The following is a 21,922-nucleotide window of genomic DNA, read 5'->3' on the forward strand; positions in this document are numbered from 1 at the left end:
CAAGGACACAGGGTCTGGAGTGGACCCGCAGCAAACTCCAGCAGACCTGCAGCAGAGGGGCCTGACTGTTAGAAGAAAAACTAATAAACTGAAATCAACAGCATCAACACCAACATCATGCAAAAACTCCATCCAAAGGTCACCAACAGCAAAGACCAAAAGGTAGATAAATCCACGAAGATGAGGAAAAACCAGCACAAAAAGGATGAAAATGCCAAAAACCAGAATACCTCTTCTCCTCCAAAGGATCACAACGCCTCACCAGCAAGGGAACAAAAGTGGATGGGGAATCAGTTTGACAAATTGACAGAAGGAGACTTCAGAAGGTGGGTAATAACAAACTCCTCCAAGCTACAGGAGCATGTTCTAACCCAATGCAAGGAAGCTAACAGCTTTGAAAAAAAGGTTAGAGGAATTGCTAACTAGAATAACCAGTTTAAAGAACATAAATGACCTGATTGAGCTGAAAAACAGCAGGAGAACTTCGTGAAGCATACATAAGTATCAATAGCCAAATAGATCAATTGGAAGAAAGGATATCAGAGACTGACGATCAACTTAATGAAATAAAGCATGAAGAAAAGATCAGAGAAAAAAGAATGAAAGAGAACAAACAAAGCCTCCAAGAAATACAGGACTATGTGAAAAGACCAAACCTACACTTGATTGCTGTACCCGAAAGTGATGGGGAGAACGGAACCAAGTTGGAAAACACACTTCAAGATATTATCCAGGAGAACTTCCCCAACCTAGCAAGACAGGCCAACATTCAAATTCAGGAAATACAGAGAAGACCACTAAGATACTCCTCAAGAAGAACAACCCCAAGACACATAATCATCAGATTCACCAAGGTTGAAATGAAAGAAAAAATGTTAAGAGCAGCCCAAGAGAAAGGTCAGGTTACCCACAAAGGGAAGCCCATCAGACTAACAGCAGATCTCTCTGTAGAAACCCTACAAGCCAGAAGAGAGTAGCAGCCAATACTTAACATTCTTAAAGAAAAGAATTTTCAACCCAGAATTTCATATCCAGCCAAACTAAGCATCATAAGCAAAGTAGAAATAAAATCCTTTACAGACAAGCAGATGATGAGAGATTTTATCACCACCAGGCTTGCCTTACAAGAGCTCCTGAAGGAAGCACTAAATATCAAAAGGAAAAACTGGTACCAGCCACTGCAAAAACAAACCAAAAGTTAAAGACCATCAACACTATGAAGAATCTGCATCAACTAATGAGCAAAATAACAAGTTAGCATCATAATGACAGGATAAAATTCACACATAACAATATTAATCCTAAATTTAAATGGGTTAAATGCTCCAATTAAAAGGCACAGACTGGCAAATTGGATAGAGTTAAGACCCATTCATGTGATGAATTCAGGAGACCCATCTCATGTGTAAAGACACATATAGGCTGAAAATAAAGGGATGGGTGAATATTTACCAAGCAAATGGAAAGCAAAAAAAAAAAAAAAAGTGGGGGTTGCAATCCTAGTCTCTGATTGTTTAGACTTTAAACCAACAAAGATCAAAAAAGACAAAGAAGCCCATTACATAATGGTAAAGGGATCAATGCAACAAGAAGAGCTAACTATCCTAAATATATATGCACCCAATACAGGACCACCCAGATTCATAACCAAGTTCTTAGAGATCTACAAAGAGATTTAGACTCCCAGACAGTAACAGTGGGAGACATTAACACCCCAATGTCAATATTAGTCAGATCAACGAAACAGAAAATTAACAAGGATATTCAGGACTTGAACTCAGCTCTGGCCCAAGCAGACCTAATAGACATCTACAGAACTCTCCACCCCAAATCAAGAGAATATACATTCTTCTCAGTACCACACAGCACTTATTCTAAAATTGACCACATAATTGGAAGTAAAACACCCCTCAGGAAATGTAAAAGAATGAAAATCATAACCAACAGTCTCTCAGACCACAGTGCAACCAAACTAAAACTCAGGATTAAGAAATTCTCTCAAAACCGCACAACTATATAGAAACTGAACAACCTGATCCTGAATGACTACTGGGCAAATAACAAAATTAAGGCAGAAATAAATCAGTTCTTTGAAACCAATGAGAACAAAGACACAACATACCAGAATCTCTGGGACACAGCTAAAGCAGTGTTTAGAGGGAAATTTATAGCACTAAATGCCCACAGGAGAAAGTGGGAAAGATCTAAAATTGACACCCTAACATCACAATTAAAAGAACTAGAGAAGCAAGAGCAAACAAATTCAAAATCTAGCAGAAGACAAGAAATAACTAAGAGCAGAACTGAAGGAGATAGAGACATGAAAAACCCTTCAAAAAAAATCAATGAATCCAGGAGCTAGTTTTTTGAAAAGACTAACAAAATAAACCACTAGCCAGACTAACACAGAAGAAAAGAGAAGAATCAAATAGACACAATCAAAAATGATAAAGGGGATATCACCACTGATCCCACAGAAATACAAACTACCATCACAGAATACCATGAACACCTCTATGCAAATAAACCAGAAAATCTAGAAGAAATGGATACATTCCTGGACATATACACCCTCCCAAGACTAAACCAGATAAAAGTTGAATCCCTGAATAGACCAATAACAAGTTCTGAAATTGAAGCACTAATAGCCTACTAACCAAAAATAGCCCAGGACCAGACAGATCAACAGCTGAATTCTACTAGAGGTGTTACAAAGAGGAGCTGGTACCATTCCTTCTAAAACTATTCCAAACAATAGAAAAAGAGAGACTCCTCCCTAACTCATTTTATGAGGTCAGCATCACCCTGATACCAAAATCTGGCAGAGACACAACAAAAAAAATTTCAGGCCAATATCCCTGATGAACATCGATGTGAAAATCCTCAATAAAATACTGGCAAACTGAATCCAGCAGCACATTAAAAAGCTTATCCACCATGAACAACTCGGCTTAATCCCTGGGATGCAAGGCTGGTTCAACATATGCAAATCAATAAACATAATCCATCACATAAACAGAACCAATGACAAAAACCACATGATTATCTCAACAGATGCAGAAAAGGCCACAAAATTCAACAGCCCTTCATGCTAAAAACACTCAATAAACTAGGTATTGATGGAACACATCTCAAAATAATGAGAGCTATTTATGACAAACCCATAGCATTCCCTTTGAAAACTGGCACAAGTCAAGGATGCCCTTTCTCACCACTCCTATTCAACATATTATTGGAAGTTCTGGCCAGGGCAATCAGGCAAGAGAAAGAAATAAAGGGTATTCAAATAGGAAGAGAGGAAATCAAATTATTTCTGTTTGCAGATGACATGATTGTATATATAGAAAACTCCATCGTCTCAGCCCAAAAACTCCTTAAGCTGATAAGCAACTTCAGTGAAGTCTCAGGATACAAAATCAATGTGCAAAAATCACAAGCATTCCTATACACCAATAATAGAGAGCCAAATCATGAGCAATCTCCCATTCACAATTTCTACAAAGAGAATAAAATATCTAGGAATACAACTTACAAGAGATGTGAAGGACCTCTTCAAGGAGAACTACAAACCACTGCTCAAGAAAATAAGATAGGACATGAACAAATGGAAAAACATTCCATGCTCATGGATAGGAAGAATCAATATCGTGAAAATGGCCATTCTGCCCAAAATAATTTATAGATTCAATACTATTCCCATCAAGCTACCATTGACGTTCTTCACAGAATTAGAAAAAACTACTTTAAATTTCATATGGAACCAAAAAAGAGCCCATATAGCCAAGGCAATCCTAAGCAAAAAGAACAAAGCTAGAGGCATCACACTGCCTGACTTCAAACTATACTGCAAGGCTACAGTAACCAAAACAGCATGGTACTGGTACCAAAACAGATACATAGACCAATGGAATAGAAATATAGATCAATGGAACAGGCCTCAGAAATAACACCACATATCTACAACCATCTGATCTTCGACAAACCAGACAAAAACAAGCAATGGGGAAAGGATTCCCTATTTAATAAATGGTGCTGGGAAAACTGGCTAGCTGTATGCAGAAAACTGAAACTGGAGCCCTTCCTTATACACTTTACACTGTTGGTGGGAGTGTAAATTAGTTCAGCCATTGTGAGGCTATTTCTCAAGAATCTAGAACAAGAAATACCATTTGACCAGCAATCCCATTACTGGGTATATACCCAAAGGATTATAAATCATTCTATACCCAAAGGATTATAAATCATTCTACTATAAAGATACACACACACGTATGTTTACTGCAACACTGTTCACAATGGCAAAGACTTGGAACCAACCCAGATGTCCATCAACGTTAGACTGGATAAAGAAAATGTGGCACATATACACCACGGAATACTATGCAGCCATAAAAAAGAATGAGCTCATGTCCTTTGCAGGGACAAAGATGAAGCTGGAAACCATCATTCTCAGCAAACTAACACAGGAAGAGAAAACCAAACACTGCATATTCTCACTCATCAGTGGGAGCTGAACAATGAGAATACATGGACACAGGGAGGGGAATATCACACACCAGGGCCTGTCAGGGGGTGGGGCCAAGGGGGAGGGATAGCATTAGGAGAAATATCTAATGTAGATAATGGGTTGATGGGTGCAGCAAACCACCATGGCACATGTATACCTATGTAACAAACCTGCACATTCTGCAAATGTATCCCAGAACTTAAAGTATAATTTTAAAAAAAAAGAAAGAAAAAAAAAAGAGCAAAGGATTATTTGAATAGACATGTCTCCAAGGAAGATACATAAATGGCCAAAAGGCACCACAGAAGATGCTCAATATCATTAGCCATTAGGAAAATGCAAATCAAAATGACAATGAGATACTACTTCATACCCAATAATGATACAGGAGATAGAAATTATTTAGGCAGATAATAAGGGCAACAGAGTCCTTGGCAGAATTTCCCTTTTAACAAAAAGCAGCTCCCAAATCATTTCTTTTCTGACAAAGAGCAGCCTGAAAAATCGAGCTGCAGACATAGATAAGCAAGCTGGAAATTGAACAGGTGAATGCCAGCAGCTGTGTCAATAGAAAAGGGCTACCTGGAAGCCAGGTATGTTCAACATGGAGGCTCCATCTTTGCTTTTCTTTGTCACCACATGTACAGTAAAGAAGCAGGCAACACAGCGCCAGCCAGCCAGAGAACTCATCTGCATAATAAAAGATTAGGGCAGGGCGGCCAGCTTTTTCACATGCTATGCAAGTGGCACACCTAGCCCTAACTAGTTTTTTGCACCTTAGGCAAATAGCACACCTGGTCTGACCGATCTTTCATGCCCTATGTAAATTAGACACTGCCTCCTCAAGCTCATCTATAAAACTCAACTGCATTTCACCATAAAAGCAGCAACCCAGTTCTCCAGGACCCCTCTCTGCAGCAGAGAGAGCTCTTCTCTTTCTTTCGCCTATTAAACTTCCACTCTGAACATCACTATTTGTGTGTCTGCGTCCTAGTTTTGTGTGGCTGTAAGACAACAAAACTCGGCCATTTACTCAAGACAACAATGCCACTTCAATAAGATGGCAGTATTAAAAAAAAGTACAGAAATTAGAATCTTCATACATTGTTGGTAATAATGGAAAACAGTCCAGTTGCCTTGGAAATAGTTTGGCATTCCTCAAAATGTTAAACATAGAGTTAGCATATGACCTACCATAATATGCTCTCAGGTATATACCCAAGAATTGAAAAAAAAAAAGCACACACAAATATTATTTATGCAACGTTTGTTCTTAGCAGTCTACTCAAAAATAGTTAAAAAGTAGAAACAACCCAAATATTCATCAACTGATGAAAGGATAAACAAATTGAATGGATAAACAAAATGTGATATATTCATAAAATGATATATTATTTGACCATATAAGTAAAGAAGTACCTAAGTCCTCATTAAACATCATCAACTGGTTCTTTTGACTTTAAGTGAAAACAATGGACCAGGCAGCTCACTCCTGTAATCCCAGCACTTTGGGAGGCTGAGGAAGATGGATCACTTGAGTCCAGAAGTTTGAGACAAGCCTGGGCAACATAGTGAGAGACACTGTCTAAAAAAAATTAAAATTAAAAAAAAAATTAGCTGGGCATGGTGGTGCGTGCCTGTTGTCTCAGCTACTCAAGAGGCTGCACTCCAGCCTGGATGACAGAGCAAGACACTGTCTCAAAAAACAACAACAACAAAGCAACGTATAATAAAACCCAGTTTTTTCCTCCTCAGTGTTATAATGAAATGACATGTTATTCAAGGACCTGCTGTATGTTCTTTTACTTAAAGTTGCAGTTTCCAAGAACCTATCAATGACATTAAATAAGAACTTACTGTACTGACATATGCTACAATATGGATGAACCTTGAAAACATTACATTAAGAAGGCAAATACTACATAATGAATGATCAATTTCCATGAAATGTCCTGAATAGGGAAATCCAAAAAGGAAGACTGCAGATTAGTGCAGATTAGTTGAGAGCTTGGCGTAGAGAAGTGGATAGAGGGAGTAACTGCTAATGGGCATAGAGTTTCTTTTTTGGGTAATGAAAATATTCTGGCATTAGATAATATTATAGTATAATTAGATATTGTATTCACAACATGCAATCTTGTGAATATAGTAAAAACCCCTAAACTGTACATGTTAAAGTGATTATTTTATGGTACGTAACTTATAACTCAATTTTTAATAATGAGTGTGACTTCTAACAATGATGGAATAGGGTCAGACTTACTTTTCCATTTTAAACAACTAGAAAATTGAACAAAATACACGAAATAATTTTAGAACAACAGGAATGAATAATTGGACAATAATTGGATAACAGAAAACACAGGTCTGTGATCTTTGAGAGAAACAAGAAAATGAGCTTAACAATTGTCTCAGATTACCACTGGGAGACAATTTTCAGGCCACAGCAAAGGGAAGGGAAGGGAAACAGAGCATGACAGTCTCTCTGAAGTTGGGAAGTAGAGATTACATTTCAAGAAAGCCAAAAAAGCTAGTGTTTATGGGCAGAGAATTGGAGAAAAAGAAGCTGCAAAAACAGAGGTTGTGCAGATAAGCAGAAAAATAGCTTCCAGTCTTCTGAGTACCAATCTGTGCATATGTGAGAGGAAGCACAGGAAAAGAAACACTGAAACAACAGTAGAAAGACCTAATAGTAAACAGGGCTAAACTAGCCCTAGGCTAAAGGCTGTTCTGGACCTGTACTAACAAAGATTTAAAACTAAATCTCAAAAAGATTAATGGTGGCTCATGCCTGCAATCCCAGCATTTTGGGAGGCCAGGTAGGAGTATCACTTGAGGCCAGGAGTTTGAAATCAGCCTAGGCAACATGGTGAGACTCCCATCTCTACAATAAAAAAAAAAAAAAAAAATTAGCTGGGCATGATAGTGTGTGCCTTTAGTCCCAGCTACTTGGGAGGCTGGGGCAGGAAGATTGCTTGAGCCCAGCACTTGGAGGTTACAGTGGGTCAAGACTGCCCCACTATACTCCAGCCCAAGTGACAGGGCAAGGCCCTGTCTCAAAAAATAAATAAATAAATAAAAATTAAAATTAAATAAAAAAAAAAAATCAAACTGATTCCAAGTAACTTAAGTGTGAACCAGAAAAAAGTCCAACATTATTTAAAAGAAATTTTAAATAATCTAGGAACCCTAAACATAAAATACACATTTCTAATATCCAATAAAAAATTACCAGGTATGTAAAGAAGCAAAACACATAAAACTCATAACAAGAAACAAGAAGAAAAGTCAATCAACAAAAACAAACCTAGAAATAATAAAGAATTAAATGTTAAAATATATTTTATAGGCTGGGCACGGTGGCTCATGCCTATAATCCCAGCACTTTGGGAGGCTGAGGCAGGCGGATCACCTGAGGTCAAGAGTTCGAGACCAGCCTGGCCAACATGGTAAAACCCCATCTCTACTCAAAATACAAAAATTAGCCAGGTGTTGTGGCACATGCCTGTAATCCCAGCTACTCAGGAGGCTTAGGCAGGAGAATCACTTGAACCCAGGAGGCGGAGGTTGCAGTGAGCCAAGATCCTGCCACTGCACCCCAGCCTGGGCAACAGAGCGGGACTCTGTCTTGAAAAAAAAAAAAAAAAAATTTATAAACATGTATATGTTCAAGAAGGTAAATGAAAACATAAATGTCAGCCGGACACAGTGGCTCATACTTGTAATTCCAGCACTTTGGGAGGCCAATACAGGTGGAATGCTTGACCTCAGGAGTTCGAGACCAACCTGAGCAGCAGGACAGAACCCGGTCTCTACAAAAAATACAAAAATTGGCTGGGTGTGGTGGTGCATGCCCATAGTCTCAGCTACTCAGGAGGCTGAGATGGGAGGATAGCTTGGGCCTGGGAGGAAGAGATTGCAGTGGGTTGAGATCGTGCCACTGCACTCCAGCCTGAGCAACACAGTGAGACCCTGTCTCAAAAAAAAAAAAAATATATATATATATATATGTATTTATGCGTGTGTGTATTTATATAAATGAAATTGAAATATAAATGTCATAACAGAAAGAGAAGATATAAAAAGACACAAATATAAACTAGAGATGAAAACTATAGGCGGGGGATGGTGGCTCACACCTGTAATCCCAGCACTTTGGGAGGCTGAGGCGGGCGGATCACGAGGTCAGGAGTTCGAGACCAGCCTGGCCAATATGTTGAAATCCCGTCTCTACTAAAAATACAAAAATTAGCTGGGCATGGTGGCAGGCACCTGTACTCCCAGCTACTCAGGAGGCTCAGGCAGAAGAATTGCTTGAACCCAGGAGGCGCGGTTGCAGTGAGCCGAGATCGTGCCACTGCACTCCAGCCTGGGCAACAGAGTGAGACTCCATCTCAAAAAAGAAAAAAAAAAAAAAAACTATAAAAACACACAGGATGGGATTAACAGCAGATTAGATACTTAATTAAAAAGATTAGTAAATTTACAAGCAATTTCAGGTAGATTATAGATCTAAACATATGAGGCAAAACAATACGTGTTTTTGAAGACAATATACAATATCTTCATAGCTTCAGGGTAGAGAAAGTTATCTTGTGAGAATTTTTCATAAAAGAGAACTAACCATAAAAGAAAAATTAGATAAATTTAACTTCTCTCCAACAACAGACAAGAGCGAGAAGGAGAAAAAAATGGGTAGGCAGAGGAATATCTGAAACACACGTAATAGATGACTTACAAGAGGTTCAATCTCCTTAGTAATTAGCTCCTAGAAAAACAAAACCACAACAAGATATCACCACACACCTAAAATATTAGCAAAAACTAACAAGTTTGACAACACTAAGTGTTGACAAGGATACAAACTAAAAGGAACTCTCATATACTGATAGCATATGTGGTATAACCATTTGGTAAAATAGTTTGGCACTATCTAATAAAGTTGAAAATCAGAAACCCTATAACCCAGAAATCTCACTCCCAGGATATAACTTACACAAAGGGGTATTAGCATGAGCCAACATATATTTGTAAAAAAGTTTTCACAGCCATATTACTCATAATGCTCCCAATCTGGAAACAATCCAAATTCCATAAGCGGAATATTCATATAATGACATATTCTACAGCAATAAAAATGAAACAAAACAAGCAAGGCCAGGCATGGTGGCTCACGCCTGTAATCCCAGCACTTTGGGAGGCCGAGGCAGGTGGATCACTTGAGGTCAGGAGTTCGAGACCAGCTTGGCCAACACGGTGAACTCTGTCTCTACTAAAAACACAACAACAAAAAAATAGCCAAATGTGGTGGCGGGTGCCTGTAATCCCAGCTACTTGGGAAGCTAAGGCAGGAGAATCCTTGAACCTGGGAGGCGGAGGCTGCAGTGAGCCAAGATCGCTCCATTGCACTCCAGCCTAGGCAACAGAGCACAACTCTATCTCAAAAAAAAAAAAAGGGAAAAGCAATATAGATGAATTCAGAAAAGGATAATACTTTCCAAAAAACAGGGTATTAAAGCATAATTTTTAGTTAAAAAAAATCAATGTGATATGTTTATGAGTGACATTCGTAAGACGGCAGAGGAAGACTTTCCAGGACTCCAGCTTGCAGACACATTAATTTGAACCACTATCCATACACAAAAACATCTTCACAAAAGTTAAAGAAACCAGGTAAGACATTACAGCACGTGAATACAGCACAGAAATAAAAAGAGGCACATTGAAGAGAGCAGGAAGGACAGTGTCACATTACCTGCGTCCCCCAACACCAGCCAGCTAGCAAGGAGACAGATGCTCGTTGAGGAGAGAAAAGAGAAGGAATTGAGCACTGGACTTTGCCTCAGCCCCAACACTAGGCCTGCCCCATTAAAACTGTGTTGGGCAGGCTGCCCCCGCCCGACTCCAGGCCAGTACTTCCAGACTACATCTCCTGGCCCACTCCACTACCAGGCTGGTCCCAGTGACCCCAGGCTCCAGACCAGCCCTCGGCTTCAGGCTAATCCCAACTCAGGCTCCAGGCCCAACCCAGCACCAGGCAACCCTGCATAGCCCAAGATGTTAGGCTAGCCCTAGTGCCAGGTTAGCACTCAGACTTCCAGCACCAGGCCAGCCCCTGAAGCCTCATGCTGCAGACCAGCCCAAGTGGCCCCAAACACCAGGTCTGCCCCAGCATCAGGCTGGCACCTGTGGCCTCAGACACCAGGCCAGCACACAAGGACACAGGCTCCAAGCCTGCCCTACGGGTCCACATTCCAAGTCAGCCCCTGTGGCCCCACACTCCAACAGACACAAAGTCCAGGCTCCTCTGGCAGAGCCAGGGTCCAGGTCCATCCCAGCAGAACCTGGCCTCCTCTGGCAAACCCAGGGTCCAGGCTCATCACAGCAGAACCCAGTGCCAGGCCTGCCCCCAAGACCTGATGACTCACACCTGCCTCAGTGGCCCAGTCTCCAGGCAAGCCCTTGCAGACCCAGCTTCCAGGCCAGCACTCACTCACCCAGCCTCTAGGAAGACCCTCATGGCTCCAGGCACAAAGCAAGCACCCACAGACTGCAGCCTTCAGCGGACCCAGAGTCCAGGCTTATTTCAGCAGACCAAGGCTCCAGGACCACCCTTGCAAACCCAAGCTCCAGGCTAACCCTGGTAAACCCAAGACCAGGCCTGACTCACAGACTCCAGGCCCACCCCCATGGTCCCAGGTGCCAGTGAAAGCCAGGCATCGTGGACTCAGGCTCCAGGCCCATCCCCAAGGTCCCAGGTGCCAGCAACTGGTTGGCTCCTGCAGATTCAAGCTAAAGGCCGGTCCAAGTGCCAGGTCAGCTCCCAAGGGACCAGGCTTCAGACCAGCTCTTGTGAACTAGGGCCCTAATAGTCAATGCGTCCACTCCACAAGGGGCCAGCTTGGCACTGTGAACCCTGGATCTAAGTCTGCTCCAGCAAACTCATGACCCACATTTGCCCCAGTAAATATAGTCTGCAGACCAAACCTCATGGACCCAAGCACCAGACCTGTGCACCTGCTAACCTAGGTACCACAACAGCCTGCCTGAAGACACCAGCAGTAAGCCTGCCCACAGACCACACCAGAAAGCCTGCCTAGGATCTCTGGTCAGGCTAATTGGTGAAGAACTTTGCCAGCCAAAGCCAGTCTGCAAAGAGTGGAGTAAGTTCCTACTTCTTCAAATGTGCAGGCACCAATACAAGGCAACAAGAATCACAATCAGGGAAACATAACACCACCAAAGGAACAAACATTAAAGATATTGAGGTTTATGAGCTGCCTAACAAGTAATTCAAAATAATCATCTTTTAAAAACTCCATGAACTACAAGACAATACAACTAGATAAGTACACAAAATCAGGAAAACAATAAACAAACAAAATGAGAAGTTCAACAAAGAAACAGAAACCATAAGAATGAACCAAACTGAAATTCTGGAACTAAAGAACACAATGACTGAACTAAAAAAATTCCAAAGAGAGCTTCAACAGTAGACTCAATCACATAAAAGAATCAGTGTGCTTGAAAAGGGGTTATTTGAAATGATCCAGTCAGAGGAACAAAAAGAAAAAAGAAAAAGAGTAAAGAAAGCCTTTGAGAATTACGGGATGCCATCAAGCAAACCAATTTATATATTATGGGTGTCCCAGAAGGAGCAGAGAGAGAAGAAAGTTTATTTTAAAAAATAATAACAAAAATTCCCCAAATCTGTGGAATGTAAAAAATATCCAGGTATAGGAAACTCAAAGATCTCCAATCAGGTTCAATGTAAACAAGACTACCCCAAGATATATTACAATCAAATTGTCAAAAATCAAAAACAGAGAGGATCTTGAAAGCAACAAGAGAAAAGAAGCATATCACATACAAAGGAATCCCAAGATGGCTATGAACAGATTTCTCAGTAGAAATCTTGTAAGCCAGGAGAGACAGGGATGATCTATTCAAAGTGCTGAAAGAAAATAGGCTGGGTGCAGTGGCTCACACTTGTAATCCTAGCACGTGGGGAGGCCAAGGCAGGCAGATCACCCGAGGTCAGGAGTTCGAGACCAGTCTGTCCAAGAAGGCGAAATGCCATCTCTACCAAAAATACAAAAATTAGCCAGGCGTGGTGGCGGGCACCTGTAATCCCAGCTACTCGGGAGTCTCAGGCAGAAGAATGGCTTGAACCTGGGAGGTGGAGGTTGCAGTGAGCAGAGATCAGGCCACTGCACTCCACCCTGGGTGAGAGAGTGAGACTCCATCTCAAAAAAAAAAAAAAAAAAAGAAAAGAAAAGAAAGAAAAAAACCAACAAATCAATTTTGAAACAACAGACTTTAACTACACTCTAAAACAAATAAACTGAACAGACAAATACAGAACACTCCGTCCAATAGCAGCAGAATACACATTCTTCTCAAATGCACATGGAACTTTTTTCAGGATAGATCATATGTTAGACTAGAAAATAAGGCTTAACAAACTTAAGAAGACTGAGATCATATCAAATATCTTTTCCAACCACAATGGTATTAAACTAGAAATCAATAAAGGATGGATTTCAAAAAATTCACCAAAAATTTCTCAAAAAAAATAAACAACATGCTTATGAGCAACCAATGGATCAAAAAAGAAATTAAAAGAGAAGTTTTAAAATGTCTTGAGACAAATGACACAACATACCGAAAGTTATGGGATGCAGCAAAAGCAGTTCTAAGACAAAAGTTTACAGCAATAAATGTCTACATCAAAAAAGATTTCAAATAAATAACCTAGTATTAAACCTCAAGAACTAGAAAAAGAACAAACAAAGCCCAAAGTTAGTAGAAGGAAGAAAATAATAAAGATCAGGGCAGAAATAAATTAAATACAGACTAGGAAAACAATAAAGATTAATAAAACCAAGAGTTGTGTTTTGGTTTTTTGTTTTTTTTGTTTTTTGAGACAATGTCTCGCTCTTTTGTCCAGGCTCCAGTACAATGGTGCAATCTTGGCTCACTGCAACTTCCACCTCCCAGGCTCAAGCAATTCTTCTGCCTCAGCCTCCCGAGTATCTGGGACTAAAGGCGTGTCACCATGCCTTGCTATAAGAGTTGGTGTTTTGAATAGATAAATAAAATCAATAAAACTTTAGCTAGACTAAGAAAAAAAAGAAATCTCAAAACCAGAAATGAAAAAAGAAACATTACAACTGATATTACAAAAATATAAAGAATTATAAGAAACTACTATGAACAAATATATGCCAACAAACTGGATAACTTAGAAGAAACTGATACATTTCTAGACATATACAACTTACAAAAATTGAATCATAAAGAAACAAAATCTTAACAGGTCAATAGTGAGTACAGAGATTAAATCAGTAATAAAAAGTCTCCTAACAAAGAAAAGCCCAGGACTTGATGGCTTTACTGTTGAATTCTACCAAACATTTAAAGAAAAACTAATACCAATCCTTCTAAAACTCTCCCCAAAAAAATCAAAGATGGAAAAATATTTCCAAACTCATTTTATTAGGCCAATATTACCCTTCTGTCAATGACAAAGACACTATAGGAAAAGAAAATTACAGGTCAATATTCCTGATCAACACAGATGCAAAATCCTCAACAAAATACTAGCCAATCGAATTCAGTAGCACATTAGAAGAATCATTCACCATGATCAAGTGAGATTTATCTCTGGGGTGCAGGGATGGTTCAACATGTGCAAATCAATAAATGATATACCACACTAACAGAATGAAAGACAAAAATCATATGATCATTTTGATAGATGCAGAAAAGGCACTTGGTAAAATTCAACAACACATCATGTTAAAAACTCAAAAAAAACTCTATAGAAGGAATGTACCTCAACACAATAGAGGCCATATACGACCAGCCCACAACTAACATCATAATCAACAGTGAAAAGTTGAAAGCTTTTCCTCTGAGATCAGGAACAAAACAAGGATGCACACTCTCACCACTACTATTCATCAACATAGCCACTGGAAGTCCTGGCCAGAGCCATTAGGCAAGTGAGAAATAAAAGGCATCCAAATCTGAAGGGAAGTAAAATTATCCCTGTCTGCAGACAGCATGATCCTTTAGACAGAAAACTAGATAAAGGACCCTAAAGACTCCACCAAAAGAGTGCTAGAATAAATGCATACAGTAAAGTCAGAGGATACAAAATTAACATACAAAAATCAGTAGCATTTCTATACACTAACAATGAACTATCCAAAGAAATAATCAGAAAAACAATCCCATTTCCCATTTACAATAGCTACAAAAAAAAAAGTTAGAAATAAATTTAACCAAGGAGGTGAAGCATCTATACACTGAAAGCTATAAAACATTGATGAAAGAAATTGAAGAAGATATAAGTAAGTTAATAAACAATTATATACTGCAATGACAGTGAAAAGAATTCGCTTTAGATTTGTATTTTTTGAGCTAGACATCTTAAGGCTTTTTAGTATTTTTTTCTCCTTTTCTCTTACCTTCTGTTCCCATTCTCTTACTTCTTCCAAACTCATACTCTTAAATTTTGTCCACTTATGAAAACAAAATGAATAATAAAGTATAAAGAAATAAAAGTAAGAAACTACCTGAAGTCTTGCTAGTTGTGCAGTCCGGGCAACTATCTTATTGTATGGTTCAACAATTTTTGCTTTTATCCTACAGGAAAAGAGAGGAGTGAGAATAAAATCATTTTCAAAATATCAATGGATAAAAACATTCCCATTCCATTTATTTATAAAATTAAGAACAGTACCTATCAACAGCTCCCTGTAAAGCCCCAATTCTCGTCTGCATCATCTGAAGAACACCTAGGAAAACATAAGTTTACATTGGCTTTACAAATTTACAGGGCATCCAACTGGGTAAAAAGTTAAATTAAAAGAAAATACATGCATATATAATTTTAACTTTTTTTGTCACCATCCTAATCCAAGCAACCAGTATCTTTTACCCACACTGCTGTAAAAGCCTGTAACTGGTCTCCCCCTCCAATCTTTGCCTCACAAAAGAAGCCTGACAGGGAATAGGAACTGACTGCTTAATGGATATGGGGTTTCCATCTGGGGTGATGGAAAAGTTATGGACCTAGATACTGAGGATGGTTGCACAACACTGTAAATGTACTTAATGCCACTGAATTGTATGTTTTAAAATGCTAAAAACAATAAATTTTATGTTATGTATATTTTAACACATTACCAAAAAAGTATGACTGATCCTCCATGATATCCCCTTTGCCCCATCACTCCTATATTAAAACTATAGTCCACAGCTTAGTCTACAACTCTCTAGGTTTACAACATGAGGAAATTTTCACAAAATTGGAAAAATATTTTCAGGAAGATCAAGCATAAATTTTATTATTTAGGCTTTCAATTAGTACAGATATTTAATTATTTTGAATGCCATTCTTTAAAATTCAGTTTCTATATCCAACTGGCATAGTTGTTTTGAAAGCATAGTATTCTATTAATATCTAAATTTAAGTATAGACATGTTGTCATATTTTAAATGAAATAATATTGGAACAAATAAACATTCCTATCAGCATACAAGTATACAATAACAGAGTTCAGTTCAATAGAATCCTCTCTGAACCAAAGATTCCCACTTTTCTGCTGGTTTTGTGGTGTATTCACCATACACTGCCAAGAATACACTGCCATTACTTATAACCATTTTCTTACATCATATCCTCTCCACAACCCAGTCTCAATGGGTTTCCACCAATACTCCACCAAAACAGATGTTACCAAGGTCACCAGAAATCTACGAGTTGCCAAATTCTATTGTTGGTTCTGTCTTAACCTTGTTCCAGCTCTCTGAAATTCACAGCAGTTGACTACTCCCTTTCTAAAATATTTTTTGTCTAGGCTTTCTTTTTTTGAGACAGAGTCTCGCTCTGTCGCCCAGGCTGGAGTGCAGTGGCTTGATCCCCTCTCACTGCATGCTCCGCCTCCCGGGTTCACGCCATTCTCCAGCCTCAGTCTCCCGAGTGGCTGGGATTACAGGGGCCCACCACCATGCCCAGCTAATTTTTTTTTTTTTTTTGTATTTTTAGTAGAGATGGGGTTTCACCATGTTAGCCAGGATGGTCTCGACCTCCTGACCTCGTGATCCACCCACCTTGGCCTCCGAAAGTGCTGGGATTACAGGCGTGAGCCACCGCGCCCGGCCTTGTCTAGGCTTTCAAATCATCACACTTCCTGGGTCTCCTATTATCTCATTAGTTGTTCCCACTTCTCCTCTGTCAGACCTCTACATGTGCTGGAGTACCCTAAGACGTGATCCTCAGCCATCTGCTCTTCTCCATCTACAATCTTTCAGGAATTTCATTCAGTCCCAAAGTTTTAAATAGTATCTGTTCAATAAAATACTGATTTTATACACACACACACACATACAGACGTATACACATACATCTATGTAAAAAGATTTTCTTTATATATCTGCCTATGTTCTCATTCCCTATCTCTCTGTCCTCTTTCTCTCTCTTCCCCTGTACTGTTACATCAAATGTAAGATACCCAAGACAGTTTATGCCCTACCCCCCAACCCATCAAAAATCACACTTCTCTCCAGGCTATGTCATCTCCATTACTCATACCATCATCTATCCAATTTTTGAGACTAAAATCCTAGGAATAACTCATGGTGACTTTTTTCCATCAGCTCTTTCATATGCCATCAACAAACCCTACCAGCTTTGCCTACATTTTACTCCATCTGCCACCACTCTAATCCAATGCACCATCAACTTCAACTATTCTAATAGCTTCCAAACCAGTGTCCCTGATTCCACCATTGCCTTTTTCTACAGAGCTATCAGAGTAAACTATTCCGAGTATTAATCTCATCATACAATAACCTGATTAAACTCTTCCAATGGTTTACCATTGCATTTAGAATTAAATCCAAATTCCTTCCCAAGAACCTTATCTATGATCCTCTCCCTCCTTCACTAAACATCAGCTATTCTGGGCTACTTTCTGCCCCTCAAACATGCCAAATGAATTCCTGCTTTCCCATTTATTGTTCAGTCTTCTCCTCAAATCTTCACATGATGGCTCCTCCTCATCATTAGATCTTGGCTCAAACGTCATCTTCTCAAAAAGGCCTTCCCTCTCCTTCATCCATCCCCATCACCTGTTTTATTTTCTCTATAGAATTTACAAATAAAATTTTTCTTTCTGTTTTCTGAGATACAGTCTCACTCTATTGCCCAGGCTGGAGTGCAGTGGCATGATCTCGGCTCACCGCAACCTCTGCCTCCCAGGTTCAAGCAATTCTCATGCCTCAGCATTCCAAGTAGCTGGGATTACAAGCATGATCCACCATGCCCAGCCCTGTTTTCTACCTGTACTTTTTTTTTTTTTATCTACCTCCAGGACCAGAACATAGTTCCAAAAGGACAGTGACTTTGTCTATCATTCACAAGTGCCTAGTACTTAACAAGTTATTAATTACTATTTGATTGCCTGAATGAACAAATAAATGAATGAGGCTACCTTTGTTTTTTGTTTGTTTGTTTTGAGATGGAGTCTCGCTCTGTCGCCCAGGCTGGAGTGTAGTGGCACGATCTCGGCTCACTGCAAGCTCCACCTCCGGGGTTCACGCCATTCTCCTGCCTCAGCCTCCCAAGTAGCTGGGACTACAGGCACCCACCACCACGCCTGGCTAATTTTTTGTATTTTTAGTAGAGACAGGGTTTCACCATGTTAGCCAGGATGGGAGGCTACCTCTTTTTGACAAAAAGAAGCTTAATAAATATTCCTCAAAATTCCATGAAAACAAAAACTCTATTGCTATAGCTTTCTGAAACCTAGCAAATTCTCAAAAGTAATATTTGGAAGAATATTTTTAAAAAGAACATTTTTAAATAAAATAGGCTTAAACATACCTCCAAACTACTTACATGCTAAAAAAATTTTACATATTTAGGAGAATAAAGCAGATGAAGTAGAAGCTAGAATAATATTCAATTTTTCTAATATGTATACACACCACACTTACTTTTCAGCATCTCAAAATAACATCTAGACACATCATGCTAAAATGAATGCTAACCAATTCACATTTAAAGTTTTTTATTTTATTTATTTTTTGAGACAGGGTCTAGGGTCTTGCTCTGTCACCCAGGCTGGAGGGCAGGGACACAATCACAGCTCACTGCAGCCTCAACCTCCTTGGCTCAAGCGATCCTCCTACATCAGCCTCCCAAGTAGCTGGGACTAGAAACATGCACCACCACGCCAAGCTAATGTTTTATTTTTTATAGAGATAGAGTCTCATTATGTTGCCCAGGCTGGTCTTGAACTCTGGGATCAAGTGAACCTCCCACCTTGGCCTCCCAGAGTGCTGGGATTATAGGTGTGAGCCACTGCACACTGGCCTACACTTCAATCTTTTATGTTCAAATAATCTAGTGAATATTCTGAGATAATCATAGGAAAAAAGTAGCCAGCCTTTGTACTCTACACACTCACACAAGAGATAATCATTCTAATTCAGTCTAGCAGTGTATTTCAAATATTTTAATCTTTGAACATCATTCTGGGAAAAACAAGCACATTATAGAACTAAAACACATATTTAAAAACCACAATGAGAAATATTTCTGTTGCGGTGATTCATCTAGACCTATACACACTCAATGTACTACCATGCCATCCTTATTAATAAAAAACTAGCATGTTTTCAAGATTGCCATTAAAATATTACTTGCTCTCAAAAATGCATAAAAATATTATGACATTGAAAAACATAATTAAAACTAGTGAGCTTCTGCACAGCCAAAGAAACTATCAATAGAATAAACAGACAACCTACAGAACGGGTGAAAATGTTTGCAAACTATGCATCTGACAAAGGTCTAATATCCAGAATTTATAAGAAACTTAATTCAATAAGCAAAAACACAACTCCATTAAAAAGTGGGCAAAAGACATAAAGAGACATTTCTCAAAAGAAGGCATACATGCAGGCAACACACATGAAAAAAAAATGCTCAACATCACCAATCATCAGAGAAATGCAAATCAAAACCACAATGAGATACCATCTCACACCATTCAGAATGACTATTATTAAAAAGTCAAAAAACAACAGATGCTGGTGAGGCTGCTGAGAAAAGGGAATGCTTATATGCTTTTGGTGGGAAGGTACAGCCACTGTGGAAAGCAGTTTGGCGATTTCTCAAATAACTCAGAACTACCATTTGACCCAGCAATCCTGTTACTGGATATATATTCAAAAGAAAATAAATTGTTCCACCATAAAGACACATGCACTTGTATGTTCATCACAGCACTGTTCACAATAACAAAGACACAGAATCAACCTAGGTGCCCAACAACAGTGAATTAAAGAAACATGGTACATATATACCATGGATACTACACAGCCATAAAAAAAGAATGAAACTATGTCCTATATAGCAATATGGATAGAACTGAAGGTGATTATCCTAAGCAAATTAAGGCAGGAAGAGAAAAATCAAATACTGCACAGTCTCACTTATAAGTGGGAGCTAAACATTGGGTACTCATAGACCTGAAAATGACAACAATAGACAATAGGGACTACTAGAGGAGGGAGTACCTAACTGTTGGGTCCTATGCACACTACCTGGGTGACAGGATCATTTGTACCCCAAACCTCAGCATTATGTAATATTCTCAGGTACAAACCTACACATATACCATCCCGGATCTAAAATAAAAGTTGAAATGACTAATAATAACAATTAATTTCCAGTACTAAGTCAATCGGTACTTAGAGCTTCCTAATCTTCCTAAGAACCTAGTCAGATATGTATCCCAGATTTCAAATAACAAACTATTATTTCCAAAAATACTAAGTTCTTCATCAGGGTATCTTAGAAATATTGTACATGCTGAGAATAAGTTAGTATCTTTGAGTACATGAGAAATACTGGGGGAAGCATTAAAGAGTACTGCATCACAGAAAACAATATCCTCTCTCCTTAAGAATTTGATCAACATCGAGAAAAACCCCTTACCTTTCTTCTGATGTACAATGATTAATAATAGTAATCACAAGTAATAATGTAAAACACAATAGTAACATTTCATATTTATGAGATGTAGTTTAATTTAATCAAGAGGGAATGAAAAATTCATAAAAGATTTAGTCAAACAAAAATAAGTAGATTTGTAAAAATAAAAATCCAATTATTACTTGACTATATTTTCATTAAAAAGAGTTGCAAAAAAGGCTCCAAGAAAGGCAAAAATAAGAAAAAAATTCATGCCTTCTTCCACTACTAGTCACTCTGGTATTGTTGATGTTTTTATTTTTTTAATTAACTAACACTTACAGGTGCACTAAATATGTGCAGGCATTGTTCTAAGTATCTTGCTAATTCATTTAATCCTCAGAATAATGCTATGTTAGTACACATTATACTCCTGTTTTACAAATAAGAAAACTGAGGCAGAGAAGGGTTAACTAACTTGCTCAAAGTCAAACACCTAGTAAGCAGTAAAACAAGGATTTGAACCCAGATCATTTAGCTCAGGGGCCAGCAAAGTTTCACTAAAGTTTTACTGAAACATAGCCACACGTATTTGTTTTCATATTATCTGCCTACTTTCACTCTACAATGGCAGAGTTTAGTAGTTGCAACAGAGACTGTATGGCTGGCAAAGTCTAAAATACTTGCCATCCAAAGTAGCTTGCCAAAGCTTGCCAATCCCTGGTCTAGCTCTACATAATCTCTAGCAGTTATTAGAAATATACCTTCCAACGACTCAATCCCAGTTGCTTGTGCCAGTAAATCTTCATGTCTTGCAACAACCTGAAAATCAAAAATAAATGATTAGCTTTTGCTCTGTTAGGTATTTTTCCTTGTAACCACAATGTAGAATGGACAGTCTCTCTTGGTGTAGAAACGAGGCAAATACAAATACAAAAGAAAAAAACACAGGTTTTTAAGGTGTGTCTGAGATGAGCTGTAAGCGGGAACACACATACATTTAGTTCAACACAGAGCAAGAGGAGTTACAGCCTTTTCTTAGCCCTGTCTTAGTCTGTTTGGACTGCAAACACAAAATACCTTAGACTGAGTAATTTACAAACAAGAAATTTATTGCTCACAGTTCTGGGGTTTGGGAAGTCCAGCATCAAGGCATTGGCAAATTCAGCATCTGGTGAGAACCCATTCCTTACAGATGGTACCTTGTATCTATCTTCAAATGGTGGAAGGGGCAAACAGTCTTCCTCGGGCCTCTCCAATATGATATGATAGTATTAAGAGCCCTGCACTAAACCCTAATAAGAGCCCCGAGCTCTTAATACTATCATATTGGAGATTAAGTTTCAACATATGAATGTTAGGGGAACACAAACACTCAGACAAGCCCCTTGCTATCTTAAAGAGATGTACAAGTGGAGTTG

General features: G+C 38.9%; 1 protein-coding gene across 2 annotated transcripts in view; it reads right to left on the reverse strand.

Moving 5' to 3' along the window:
• Nucleotides 1–21,922, reverse strand: part of COG5 (component of oligomeric golgi complex 5) — a 362,628-nt gene that overhangs the window by 331,678 nt on the left and 9,028 nt on the right. For both annotated transcript variants that reach the window (XM_003811197.6, XM_055114808.1), the window contains exons 3-5: nt 21,266–21,323; nt 15,258–15,312; nt 15,091–15,160 (exon numbers count right to left, since the gene is read on the reverse strand). In XM_003811197.6, coding sequence (XP_003811245.1) covers nt 15,091–15,160; nt 15,258–15,312; nt 21,266–21,323 — 183 coding nt within the window. The remainder of the gene's footprint in view (nt 1–15,090; nt 15,161–15,257; nt 15,313–21,265; nt 21,324–21,922) is intronic.

The sequence above is a fragment of the Pan paniscus genome, chromosome 6 (assembly GCF_029289425.2).
Source record: "Pan paniscus chromosome 6, NHGRI_mPanPan1-v2.0_pri, whole genome shotgun sequence".
NCBI lineage: Eukaryota > Metazoa > Chordata > Mammalia > Primates > Hominidae > Pan > Pan paniscus.